The 13,668-nt window shown below is 43.8% G+C and overlaps 1 protein-coding gene across 3 annotated transcripts in view; it reads left to right on the plus strand.

Moving 5' to 3' along the window:
• Window positions 1-13,654, plus strand: part of LOC133352843 (collagen alpha-1(XXII) chain-like) — a 158,644-nt gene extending 144,990 nt beyond the window's left edge. For all 3 annotated transcript variants that reach the window (XM_061568796.1, XM_061568797.1, XM_061568798.1), the window contains 6 exons: window positions 244-288; window positions 1,128-1,307; window positions 3,378-3,444; window positions 4,432-4,617; window positions 5,637-5,714; window positions 6,193-13,654. In XM_061568796.1, the coding sequence (XP_061424780.1) occupies window positions 244-288; window positions 1,128-1,307; window positions 3,378-3,444; window positions 4,432-4,617; window positions 5,637-5,714; window positions 6,193-6,383 (747 nt within the window). In that variant the 3' untranslated portion in view covers window positions 6,384-13,654. The remainder of the gene's footprint in view (window positions 1-243; window positions 289-1,127; window positions 1,308-3,377; window positions 3,445-4,431; window positions 4,618-5,636; window positions 5,715-6,192) is intronic.
• Window positions 13,655-13,668: the final 14 nt, after the last annotated feature.

A 13,668-nucleotide genomic window follows, 5' to 3' on the forward strand; every position in this document is an offset into this window, starting at 1 on the left:
AAAAGGCCCCCATTGTTTAGATGGAGAGCTCTTGCCAATAACATCTGGTAACCCAACAGTATTTATTTTAACAAGCCTGATGAGACTCAGAAAGCCAAAAGCTGTTCATAGATTTGCTTACTGAAATACATGCTGCAGCTGGATAATACTGATCTGAAATCCAATTGGCCCATGACTAAGATATACTTTTACGTGGTAGATACAGAACGGATTTCCACTTACGTACGCATTTTCTTGTTACAGGGCCAGCCTGGGGGGAAGGGAGACCGTGGGCAGAAGGGAGAACGCGTGAGTGTTTATACATCCACTCGGCACCAGCAATAACGTCTTCAAGATAAAACATTCAACGATGGCAGCATTTCAGAACACTTGGACGACTAAAGCAATGATGCATTTTGTATTAGGTCCGTGTGGAAAGTGCGCAAAGAAGCATTCTGTAGAGAAAACGGTTGCTTGGCAGTGATCTGACGCTATCCTTTGTCCATCTATATAAGGTGTCGTTGGCAACGTGCGTTATAAGCAATGTATATCGAACAAGTTAGAATGATTGTAAGACTTACGGCAAGCTTACGATTAATGGAATGCTGTTGAAGAAAATCAGCAAAGCATGAAAACAAAACAATACCGATTAGTAACACTATTACAAAAGTGATGCGAAATTGATCGCGGTAATCGTCATGATATCACGGCAACGTGTCGGAACATCAGGCGGAGTAGAACAACACCAAGAAGGAGTGGATACTTTCGCCATAAACGGATGTTCAAGTACTCACCAAACTGTGACATTGTGTTGAGGTGCAAACCATCAGGCGCGTATCACTGGTGACTACCCAATACAACGAGCATATCGTGGTGGAACGAGTGGACTTCTCCACTCGGCTACCACCGCGGATGCCGTGGGATGACTCACAACATAAAAAATGCAATTGTAGCCCTGTTGCTTTATTAAAACTAAAACACTCCCCTCCCCACTCCACCCTCCTTCCACCAAAAGACAAGAACATGGATACATTGCTTCATTTTTATTAAATTGTACAAATGTATTGTCGATTAAATCAAGTGTCAAAGCCACTCATTCGTGTAATCGATTGCTCTCTGTGTCCCATATTGGGGGCCTTCTCTTCCAGGGGGAGCCCGGGATTCAGGGCGACCAGGGCCTACAGGGAGACAAGGGCCGATCTGGCGAGCCGGGGCCCCCAGGGGTGAAGGGCATCACCGGACCGATGGGGCCGTACGGCATCCCCGGCGAGAGGGGCTCACCCGGCCTGCCGGGGCTGATGGGGCCCATCGGGCCGCATGGACCCAAGGTGAAGCCTCTTTGTTTTCTTACTCATTTTGAATATACGTGAATTTTTTATTTATTTTCTTGGTTCTTTCGGTAAAGTCACGTAGAATGGAAATAATAAAATAATAAAAATAGAACATAATGAAAAAATTCTCACGACGTTTCGGCCACAACGCAAGCAGCCATCCTCAGGTGGAGAACAGGTCTGTCGAGAACACATTTATATTCAGACTCTGTCTTCTCGACAGACCTGTTCTCCACCTGAGGACGGCTGCTTGCGTTGTGGCCGAAACGTCGTGAGAATTATTTTATTATGTTTTATTTTTATTATTTTATTATTTCCATTCTACGTGACTTTACCGAAAGAACCAAGAAGATGAATCCCTGCAAGTCACGAAAGCTTTAAATCGAAATTATTATTTATTATTTCATAATAACCCAACCGGTCATCGATATTCATTTTTTTATTTGCATGCATCATCCCCCTCTCTGGCCTTAGCACCTGATTGCCTGACAAGTGAAGACATCACATCTATCCCTCTATTTAACACCGAAGCAGGAGGATTTCTCCACAACTCTGGCTGTCCACCTGATGATGCTGGTTGTAATTTACTGGCGAAACGTCACTGTACTCGAATCGTAAATGTTGTGGGTTTACTCTCCAACGCACCGGTGTGCTGAACTAGTAACGAATTTAGATGTTTTGTTTTCGGGACAAACCTTACTAATTGGCTGTATCGGGTGGTGGCAGGTTTAACAACACATTCATATTCACGCGATCGAACCCACAAACTTCTATTATAGATTATGTATACTTTCATCGTATTGCTTCCTCCTCCTGCCGTTTTCCTTGTTTGTTGGCGTGCGGTTTACGTGGTTTATGTGTGTGGCAGCCAGGTGGGGTTCCAACCACACCACCACCTTCCTGTACTGTGCCGACCTTAATAGGTGTTTGCTCACAGCATTTGCTTCGACGGCCTCTGTAGGCTATGTGGAGGATTTAGCCTCTTGTGGGTGTGGCTGTGGGGAGTGGTGGCAGGGTAGTTAGTAGTAATTTAAGTTAAATTCGTGGCCATGGCTAAAATCTGTGGCAAGTGACATCTGAACCGGTCCTGGGCCTAATCTTGGTCTACTCGAGTTTCAATGAGTACCCGGTGCAGTGTGTGTGTGGTGTGAATATCATCACTTGGGAGACAAATGCAGCCGTGCATGGTACTGGCCTATATATGTGCTCACAGCACACTAATTTGGTCTCTCAGGCTTAAATGGATATCGACGTCGTCTCAGCATGTTGGAGGAGAGCGGTGGCATAGTGGTCACTGCACCATCCTACAATCCCATAAACCCAAGTATATTTTCCAACCACCCACAATGCCAGTGGAAACTGGCATTTAAACATGACTTGGGACTCTCCTAGATAAGCTCAGCCTTAAAAACGAGAAGCTGGTTTGGTGTGTTAACACCAACCTTTCCTTTTTCAGTACGACGTCACACATGCGACTCTAAAACTATCAACTAAACTATTTTTTATTTTACCAGGTAAGGCTCACTGAGCTGTATAACTCTTGTGGGCCTTACTTGGTAAAATATAGCTCTGTTTCAGAAGCAACCTAGCTATCACAAATGATAGCTCAACAAAGTGGCTTATCATGTGAAAATGTATAGCCAAATAATCTAAACGCACATTGATTTTAAATTTGAAAGGAAAAACCGAAGGACCCAGAGGAAAATCTACGAGACCACGGTTAGAACACGCAAAATCCAAATATACAGCAGCAGGCGTCAGCTTCGGGATCGAACCCACGAACTCCTGTATACCAGGCGAGGGAGTCAACATCTCACCTGAGACTGAGGTACAGGCAGATATGTGAAAAGATGAGATATGTGAACACCTGTATAAAATAACAGTTACACCACGCCAAAATGCAGCACTGCATTCGGGCGTGTGTGGTTAATTGGTCTGGGCGGATGTGTGATGGTCAGATAACCAGCATTGTACTATTCCTCCAATATGATCATTGCATGGCCGAGGCTATCGTTATGTGAATGTACTCACTGTCTCTCTTGTTTTACATTTTGAATATTTCACCAGGGCGACGCTTTTCCCCTTGACGAGATGAAGCGTCTGATAAGAGAAGAGGTCACTAGGATATTAGAAGGTACGTAGAGAAGTGGCGTCGAATTTCGATTTAAAGTTTTCGTGACTGCAGGGATTCATCTTCTTGGTTCTTTTGGTAATGTCACGTAGAAGGGAAATAATACAATTATATATATATATTTTTTATTCTATTATTTCCCTTCTACGTGACTTTACTGAAAGAACCAAGAAGAAAAAGTGGCCTAGAAATGTTTTTTTCTGATTATTCTTGAATCGAATCTCTACGCCGTATCATCGTAGTTAATCGAATCACTGGGAGGGAGGGAATCATTGCATGCCTACTGTGTGCGCCGATCTCTGTTTCTGGCTACTTCGTGAAAATCTGGCCTATGCTCCACAACTTGTGAATAAAAAAAACCTTTAACAATCAATTAATGGGCAGGAGCCTCCATCAAAAGTATTGCAACTGTGATGCTTGACCAGAGAAATAAAGGGCTGTTCATGTGATCAGCACTTTGAAGATTTTGTTGCATCTTCTTTGGCAGTGTCCTTGTAAGAAATATGCACCGATTTAAATTTTGCAAAGGCACCTGAAGAGGTGCATGCTTGTAATTACCCCGAGAAACCAAAAGGTTAACACACGCACGCATCATACTGCAAAAGCGAGTTGTAATGTTAGAAAAAGTAAGTGGCCTTGGGCAGGACACGGTGCTAGATGAGATGACGGCCGGTGGTCGAGAATGACGATGGAGTGGCAGTCAAAGGAGGCAACCCATCCGAGAGGAACTGACGTGATGGGATCAGCTCCTTGTGTACAAACGAGGTGCATTATCACGTGACCATGAGCAATGGCGACGGCTTAGAGAGTCCTTCTTCATCTTGCAGTCGTTAGATTACAGCTGACGATGATGATAGTTCACGATTACATTGACTGCGTTCCAATCCTGAACCTGATGTTGGACGTTATGCATCCCTACACCTGATCGCCTGGTTTAATCATGTGTCCCTGTTCTATCGTGCGCTCGTGATGCTGCCACTGCTGCTGCAGATCGACTCACGAGGGTGATGGCACACATCCAGTCGCCTGCAGCCATCGTCACATCCCCGGGGAGACCAGGGCCTCCTGGCCCACCAGGAAGGGATGGCACGCCCGGTCGACCTGGCATGCTCGGGGAACCAGGTCCACAGGGATTAATGGGGTCCCAGGGCTCTCCCGGCATACAGGGTCCTCAAGGTAGGTGTCGTCCGCACTATGTCCCTCCGCAATGCCGATGATTCCCTTAGGTTTTTTTTCGGTAAAGTCACGTAGGTAACAAATGTAAATTAATAAAATTAAAATAAAACAAAATAAAAAAATCAGGACGTTTCGGAAGCAACACAAGCCTCCGTCTTCAGATTGAACCGTCACAGCCACGACAGCTGTATCAAGTAAATGAGAGATCTCTCATTCAAGTAAATGAGAGATCTCTCATTTGAGAGATCTCTCATTTACTTGATACAGCTGTCGTGGCTGTGACGGTTCCACCTGAAGACGGAGGCTTGTGTTGCTTCCGTAACGTCGTGATTTTTTTATTTTGTTTAATTTTACTTTTATTAATTTACATTTTTTACCTACGTGACTTTACCGAAAAAAACCTAAGAATATGAATCCTTGCAGTCACGAAAGCTTTAAATCTAGAACCGATGATTCCCATTGCTGATGTTACCAACGAGCCTTGCTCTTCGACGTTTGCTTTCGGGCTGCACCTGGTGTTGTTCGGCACGATGTCGGACGTTTCGCTCCCCGTGCTGGGAGGAATTGAAGAAGTGCACTGCGAGTTTCTTTAGAATCTGAAGAAGCTGCCAGCACATGCACCAAACAACCCAATACAGGACCCCACCCACCCCTCCCCCCACGATTTCATGAGGCCTTCATAAGTAAATAGCATTGTTGTGATAGTACTAATATTTCAGAGGCAATGATTAAGCAATAAATGACAATTTTCCGATCAATTTCACAACTATATGTCAGTGCCATTTAATTGCTGGAAAAAATGTTGTTATAACACTTCTATCATGACTTAATAACAATATCGAGGTTCTACAATATCACGATTAGTTCATTACTTAACATTGAAATAACCCAGGTAGAAATGCCATCGTTGGCACGCAGTGTTTGACTTTTACCCCCTGCCCAAAGTGAGACCTGCAAACGGCACTCTCGTACCCCCCCCCCCCCCCCCCCGGGCACGTGCTGTGTGCTGGCGATCGCAGGCGATAGGGGCCCCAAGGGTCAGCGAGGGGACCCTGGAATCGCGATCAAAGGGGAACGCGGAGTTCCAGGACAACCAGGTGCGATAGACACGATTTTACTCAGCGAGTCAATTGTGAATTTGTGTAAAATGTATATAATAATAATGATGATGATGAATAATGTACCTCCCTTTGTCAATCCGCTGCTGGATGAAGGCCTCCTTCCGTAAGCCGTGTTAGTCATGGGGGGTTGTTTGACCATACTTCACGCTGGTCAGTGAGGGTTGGTGAAGAGAGGTGGCTCAAGACCAGTTCCCATTACCAGCGTGTTCAAGTATGATTTAAAAAATTCTCACGACTTACAGAACGTGCGGGGTATTCATTCAGCAATTGATTGACAAATAGATGTTAATAATGATACAAACAGAGACCACCAGAGTGTACCTTTTAGGGGCATAATAATGTATTGATTCAGAAAAATCGATTCTTAAGCTCACCATACATGCGATACATGCAACAGATTGTGTGTGCCCAAAAAAAAAAAGTAATTTTGCAAAATCACGTGCTTTCTCTGCAGGCACACCGGGCAGCCCCGGGCAGGCCAAGGATGGCAGCCCAGGCCCCGCAGGGCCTCCAGGCAGGTTCGGCATAGCGGGGATGCCAGGGCCGCAGGGGCCTCCAGGCCGGGCCGGCCGCTGTGACCCGGCGACGTGCCAGCAAGCGGCCCTGCTTGCGTACCGCGACCGGCGAGACGCGGATAGGCCCTGACGGGAGACGAGGAGGCGAGCTCCGCGTGGAGATGTTGGGCACAGGAAGGGGGTGGTTGATGCGAAATCCCGTAAGGGTTGCCCCCTCTGATCATGACTGATCGAGGTGTTGTCATGGCCAAGGCCTTTTATGCCACGAAACCTCGCCAACCCTTTCTACTCTCTCGAGCAGATTCCGCGGCTGCTGCACAGTAGGCGCGCGACATCCGAGACGACCTGCCCTAACAGCATCCCAACCCTCCCATCATCTGCTCTGAGGTCTTCCCCTTGGTTGCCAGACTCGTGGAAACCATTCCAATGCTTTCCACCTCTTAGGTACCAAAAAAAAAACAGGACACATCATGGGAATAATAATATCTCTCAATACTGTAAGAGGGGAGACCTACTTGTAATTGTATTATCTTCGGTGGTGTGTTGTTATATTATTACGCAAATAACGTCATGGAAGGACTATGTGATTTGGCAGGAGAGCTACCTCAATAAGACCACGATCCTGGATAAACCAGGGCAGGTGGCAACGCTGACGTTGCGGCCTAGCGGTGGAGGATGTTTACGATCCCACTCTGTGGCTGCTCCGCGCCCTGAATGATCGCCATGTGAGGACACTTTACGTTCGGGCAAAAAAGTTGGCGACCGTTTGTTGCTTTCGCGTAAGACTGCAGGGATTTAGCGTTCGCAGTGACGGAGAGGCGCGGATTTGAGAATGCTTCACAGCCATCGTCGTTGATAACACGGCCATGAAGATAATATTATTGCGAGACGTACTTCTCCCCATCGTACGCTGACGTTGAATCCAGTTGAGAACAGTCTTATGCCACCGGTGAAAAGGAGCTTTATTGGTCAGAATTTGATCAATATATTGGCAACGTATAAATAATATCTGTTTAAGCCTGACAATTGTGGCAAGTGATGGAGGGTTAATTACGAGAATTTTGGCGTAAAACTACCGCTTGACCTCACGCAAAACAAAAAATGGATCATAAAATACCACATTCTCCTGATTTATAAGATGTTCCAAAAAGTAAGACGCACCCCAAAATTGTGCCCGGTGTCAATAAAGTTATACAAATCTGGGCATACACGCACCTACTGGATTATAAGACGCAACCAACTACTTTAGCTTTATAATACAGGGGGTAAAGGTGCGCCTTCTAATCTGGAGAGTACGTTTGTACAAGATAACGTAACGTTTTGGGCATCAACACTTTGTCAGGGCGCCACGGTGGCGAGATGTTAACTACCTCGCCTGGTGTACAAGAGGTTGTGGGTTTGATCCCGACCCTGATGCCTGCATATTTGGAGTTTGCATGTCTCTCTCTCCCTGCAGTCGTGTGGATTTCTCTCCGGGTCCTCTGGCTTTTCCCTCGACATTTTTGTTGAGCTTTCATTTGTGGCAACGTCGCGTCTGCAAACAATAGCTACATATAAAAATTAAAAATAGGACAGAAAGATGTGGCATAGTTGCAAATTCTGCTGCACTCTTATTTCATCTCATTCTCTTCGTTAATTCACAATTGCATGTTTATGTTCGTACGAGATGGCCTGTTATTGGTGGCCATGGTAAAGCATTGTCAGCCTGGCGTACACTCACACTGTGCATTGGTATCACAAATTTGGACGAGGGGGAGTTTCAGGCAGAGTAAACGACAAAATAGATCAAATAAGATGACAATAATGCGTGTCCATTAATGTTGCCATCATTACGTGATTATACATAGACGGCAGTTCGAAATGCGTGGTTGAAATGTTGGAAGGCCCGCTCCTCCCATACCTCACATTTTTAAAACCTGAAATCTTGAATGATCTTCAGCAGCGCGTAAGATACGTGTTCGGAACAATCAGAGCCAAGATGCTGGCAAATACCCAGCCAGGACTCAAAACTCAATGTGGTGTTTGTCACCAAAGCCATGGCGGGCACATCGACGATTCACACCACCAAATACGTGTGTGTGTAGTTTTATCGAGATTGATTCCCGCTCATGTCCAACAACTCAGCGTTAAATGAGTACCTAGTTCGGTGTTTAAACATCAACTCGTCCGCCGTGCCGGCCTCAAAGGTTCTTGTGAAGAGCACTTGCCCCGACAATCTGTTCAAAGACTATATGGAGTATATACTCTTTGCTTCTTTCGGTAAAGTCACGTAGGTAGATCAATTATAGATCACAACGTTTCGATCGCAACACAAGCAATCGTCATCAGGTGGGACAGCCACAGCAAGAAAAAAACGTCGTGATCTATGATTTTTCTACCTACGTGACTTTACCGAAAGAACCAAAGAGTATGGATTCCTGCAGTCACGAAAGCTTCAAATCAAGATTATATGGAGTATCTTTGGCTTTATCTTAGTTGTTTTTTCAACTTCGCTCAAACTGCTGTCTTATTATAATTCCTTAACGATGGATGGTAATACCGATATGTATACCCTGTACATGTATTGCTTAGATTAATTTCACCCTCACTGGCCCATGCGAGTGAAGGTGGAGGGGGGGAGAAACCCGATTTCAATTTCAAAGGCTCCTGTAGTCCCCAGTTGCCCAGTGATGCCATTGTCTTTGTCGTTACCACTAGGTCTAGTGGCCACTCCTCGCAGGAGGCCATGGGGGGAAAAAACACTTGCTTTGAACCTCTCCAAACCCCTCGTTGGGACCTCCTTGTCGGCACGGACGCGCAAGATGCAGCAGGATGCTCGCACGTGGCTTCGCCGACACGAGGCAACCGCGCAAATGAAAGGGGGTTGGGTGGGTGTAAGAGAAACAAAAAAACGTGATAACCCACGCAATTTTTCTTGTCAGGAAAGTCGGACTCTTGTTCAAAGTAAAGGTGGATTAAGTGGATGAAAACAATTAATTGATAAGTTCGTTGTGCGGCCATCTGTGGGGCGATGATACGATAATAACTGTATCAAGATGATTGTTAAAGTACTCCAATGAAGCAAGCAAGCAAGGGTTGTCCTTTAAAACGAATATGTGGGTTATCCAGTTTTAGTTTTTTTTTTCCCCCCAGGACAACCATCAAATTACTTTTATTCTAAACAAAACGTTTCCCTTGTTTACCGTAAAACACAAATTAAATAAATTAAATAGTTTAGTGCCATCATTTTTATCGAAACCTTTTCAAATGTTAAAACGCATTATCGAGGCCAGTTTAAATTAACTAAATTTTGATAAATAAATAGCTTTAGTTACGCTTTGGAAAAAAAACGTTATTTTTCACACGAGTGCTTATCGTCAAACTCCATGCACTAAGGTTTATTTTCTGCGTACAAAAAAATTACCTACGCTGATCTACTGTTTCATTTCTTCTTAGTTATATTTTTTTGGGCGGGGGGGGGGTGTACAATTACCCCTCCAGCGTCACGGGATATTTGATATTTGAATACTGCTGTACTGTTTAACCATCGCGTTTCAAATCACGGAAAACTAGAAATGGTTTCCAGTTTATATATATTTTTTATTATTGTCATTGCGCTCGCGATTTGCGGTGCAGTCGTCCGGTAAAGTTTAAGTGCGATCCTTAAAGTACCTCAAATCCTGCCGGTCGGGATTATTTTTCTTCCGGCCGCTCTTCTTTATTTACTGTTTTTTTTAAATAACCGAATTTCGTGTTCTTTTTTTCTGCGCGCGCGCGCGTGTGTGTGGCGTGTGTCAGCAAAAAAGATCATATTTCTCGAAGTTAACCAAAGTGCCACCCCATCCAATGCAACCGTTTTGGGCTGTTTGTTTCTAGCAGTATGTTGATTTGGATGTGATGGCACATTCCTCAAATCCAATGGGGGGGGGGCATTTTCTGTTGTCTCTTTTCCAATTTGATTCTGGTCGTTGTTGCTACTGGCATCACCGCATGAGACGAAGCAACCGTCAGGAAATCTCCCTCAATCTCAACCTCGTAATGCTCCGCTGCCGCACGGTAATCGCTCGCTCTCGAAGGGAACGACTTGAGAGGCGCGAGGAAGAACCGCAGACAAGCGGGGATGGCTGCCGACAGGCAGTGCACCTGGCACCAAATCCCCTCCACCCCTGCAAACTTCTGCAGTCCTCTATATATCAAGGTGTTATTGGCCAATGCATCAGTGTTCACATTCTTGGAGACTCACTGAGGCCTACTTGCTTGCTGGGGTCCACCGGCTGGAGGAGGGCATCCAGGCACGATAATACATCTCTAATTGGCTGGAATTATCTCCGTAAGCGTGAAATTGATTGGAAAAGAGACCGTACCTGGCAATACAAAGGCTGCGAGTTAATTGTTTTCTTTATTGTTACATCAAATTTTTTTGTGCTTCTGATAAATAGATCACATCTTCTGGCCAGCATAGTAATTTCATATTTTCAGTAGAGTGAGTCACCACAATCTTCGATTTAAAGGTGTTTGTAGTCATTGTTTATTATGTATATATTTTTTAAATCAGTTTTTTAGCTATGGGGTTGTTTTAATTGTCATTTGTTGATTAACAATCGTACATTTTTCTGACAAAATATGCTACATGAGAAGACTTCCTTTCAAAACACATGAAATAATCATAAATTGTTACCCTTTGTCTCCACTCCTTGACGAAGGCCTTCCCTTGCTGTGACGGTTGTGGGAATTATTTCACCATACTTCACCATGCCGGTCAGTGCGTGTTCGCGAGGTGGGTCACTCGCCAGCGATGTGAGTCGTGGCTGGAAACAAGAGCTCTGGTTGCCAGGTTCGTAGTGCTATGCGCGCAACAACTGCACCACCGCTCACCTTCGAAACCCAGATAAAGCAGACCGCACGGATATGTGACTTAAACATTGGGTAACATTGGTAGACTCAAATCCACCTGCAGTGTTCAGTGTAAGGTCAGTGCGGGAGGTGGCATCTGTTGAGAAAGTAGCACCTTTGGTGAGAGAGTAAGTCGTGAGTGATTCCCATCAGCCCTGGTGCAAGCAAGGAAGTTGGGCCCTCTGTCAAGTTTCCCACCCCTCTCTTCATAGCCCAGAACCTGGGCCCCTCCGGCGCCCATGGGTGCAGTTGTGTACATATCCTTACTACTTTGGGTATTCAAGTATAAAATAAATAAACAGATGACTCGTACATCGATAGTATTGGGATGAGTTTCCAATATATATTGTAAGTTTGCCATGAAGCTTGCATTTTGGAAAACAGATTTTGTTTTGCTGATTTTTGGTGGCATGTTGCTCGTCCTCAATCTCTTTGGTTTTTAGGGAGAACATATTTTAATCTCTTAATATATCGGTACAACTACAACTGAATTCGGACCAATAGGGAGATGATGATCGCTGCTCAAATTTTTAGTGTGACATTTTAGGGATGCTCCTGAGGTGTAATACACGTACTGGAACTGCAATCTAGTAGATGTCACCAATTCTATTGGTCTCCTGGCGTGGCTGGCATGATAGTTGAAATGGAAACGCCACAGTCTACATGAGCAGCAGATCACGTGTGGTGGCACAAAGTGTGGCCAGGCCGGCAGTGATGTGAGAAAATAATTGTATTGCTGCACCATCATCTTGTTTGATTGTATCACAATATAGGTGATTTTTAGAATTACATCTCTACTCTCCCACTCTCTTGTGATGAAGTGAACCCTACCCTCAGTCACCTTCGGGACACACTGCTGAAAGGCCACAGTGCAATGAGTACCAGTTAAATAATATTTTTCACTACATTTAAAGTATTTTTGTATTCTTGTTATATGTAAATAAGCGCTATTGACCAATTGCCTGCGGCAAAAGTGCGTGTTATTCTGGTTGTGCAATTGTCTTGGCCTTTGTCAGATAGCCTTATATAACATGATACTGTACCGCCTCTCTTGCGGTGTGTGTGTATATATCGAACATTAGTGGGGTGAGATATTTGTGAGATCCAATCTCTTAAAATGGTATTTGAATTACCTTTCTTTATTTTTTGATGTGTTGATATTTCTTTCCGGTTGGATTTCTTTATTTGTATACATTTTAAAGAGTTACACAGGGTACTTTTTTGTGATAAGATTCACATGAAGCAATTGGTGAGTGTAACTGTGCACTGTATGTTTTTACAGTGTTTGTTGTCCTGTATTTATGAACATGTGTTGTTGGAAGTGATTTTATTTGATGTGGTGCTACGAACACAAATAGACTGCACATACACACACACACGTACAAACAATTTCCCACATAGCCATACATAAGGCTGCAGCTGCTGCAGCACACAAGGTGGCGGTGTAGTCAGCACCACCGTTGCTTGCCCACCTGTATCTCCATAGTCCTGATGCACGTCAATGCGTAAACAGCATAACCGTACCTCTAATCACAGGCACCGCACACTTGGGATGGGTTTTGGATTTGAAAAAAAAAGATTTGGATTCCACATTTTTAAATTTTAAGGCCGATTTAAGATAATTTTGAATACAGGTATTTTCAGATGATTTACATGTAATAATGTAACAGGTCTTCGTGCTAACAGAAGTGACATCATCCCAACGCCACTTTTGGCAGAAGCAGGAAAGTAAGGTCATTTCCTGTGCCATCATTTCCCGTGGTGCCATGTTTCTTGAATTTATCGATCCAAAACCAACAAAAATTCAGATAATCCGAAATGTTGTGTCTAGGCCAGATGTTCGAATTGTTTCCGCTTAATTAAAAACATCTGGAACATCCCTAGTACACACACACACATGACAGTCCTATAACTTTATAAAACATATTTGGGGCAGTTTCAGATTGCATTTCACTCTGAGCACATTAACTATTTGGTAGTTTCATTCAGCATGTTGATCTTACTGTTGTTGATTTTATACATTCCTTTATTTTCATGATTCCTTGAAATCTCACGGTGTGTATCGTCATCTAGAATGTGGGTTGGTATACTCTGCTGGTTAAGGTTTGATAGTGGAATGTTTTACTGGCAATCAATTTAACTGAGTTAAAAACGTTAAGATGTTTCTACCACACCTGTATGCATGTCAGCACATGCTTGTTAAGAATTTATATTTTCCAACACTTTAAAAAGTATTTGGCATTATGGTTTTTAAAATGCTACCATTCGTTCCTGTTGTTTTAATTGTATGCTCAATATTTTTAAAGTATTTTTGTGACTAGAACAATTAAGATGAAGCAATTACACATCAATCATGGGTTTTAACTTTACCCAGTTCTAAATAAAGGTGATTATTTATTAAATTATTCATTGGTTGAACCATGAGTCACGATCCATCTGATTATGCCCTTTATAAAAGACAAGGTTTTTAGAAACAGTATCACAAATTATATTTTAAGAGCTCAATTCACATATGGCCCAATTTTGGTTTTACTTTTTTGTTC

This window comes from Lethenteron reissneri, chromosome 42 (assembly GCF_015708825.2).
Source record: "Lethenteron reissneri isolate LAM-NWPU_2019-01 chromosome 42, ASM1570882v1, whole genome shotgun sequence".
Classification (NCBI taxonomy): domain Eukaryota; kingdom Metazoa; phylum Chordata; class Hyperoartia; order Petromyzontiformes; family Petromyzontidae; genus Lethenteron; species Lethenteron reissneri.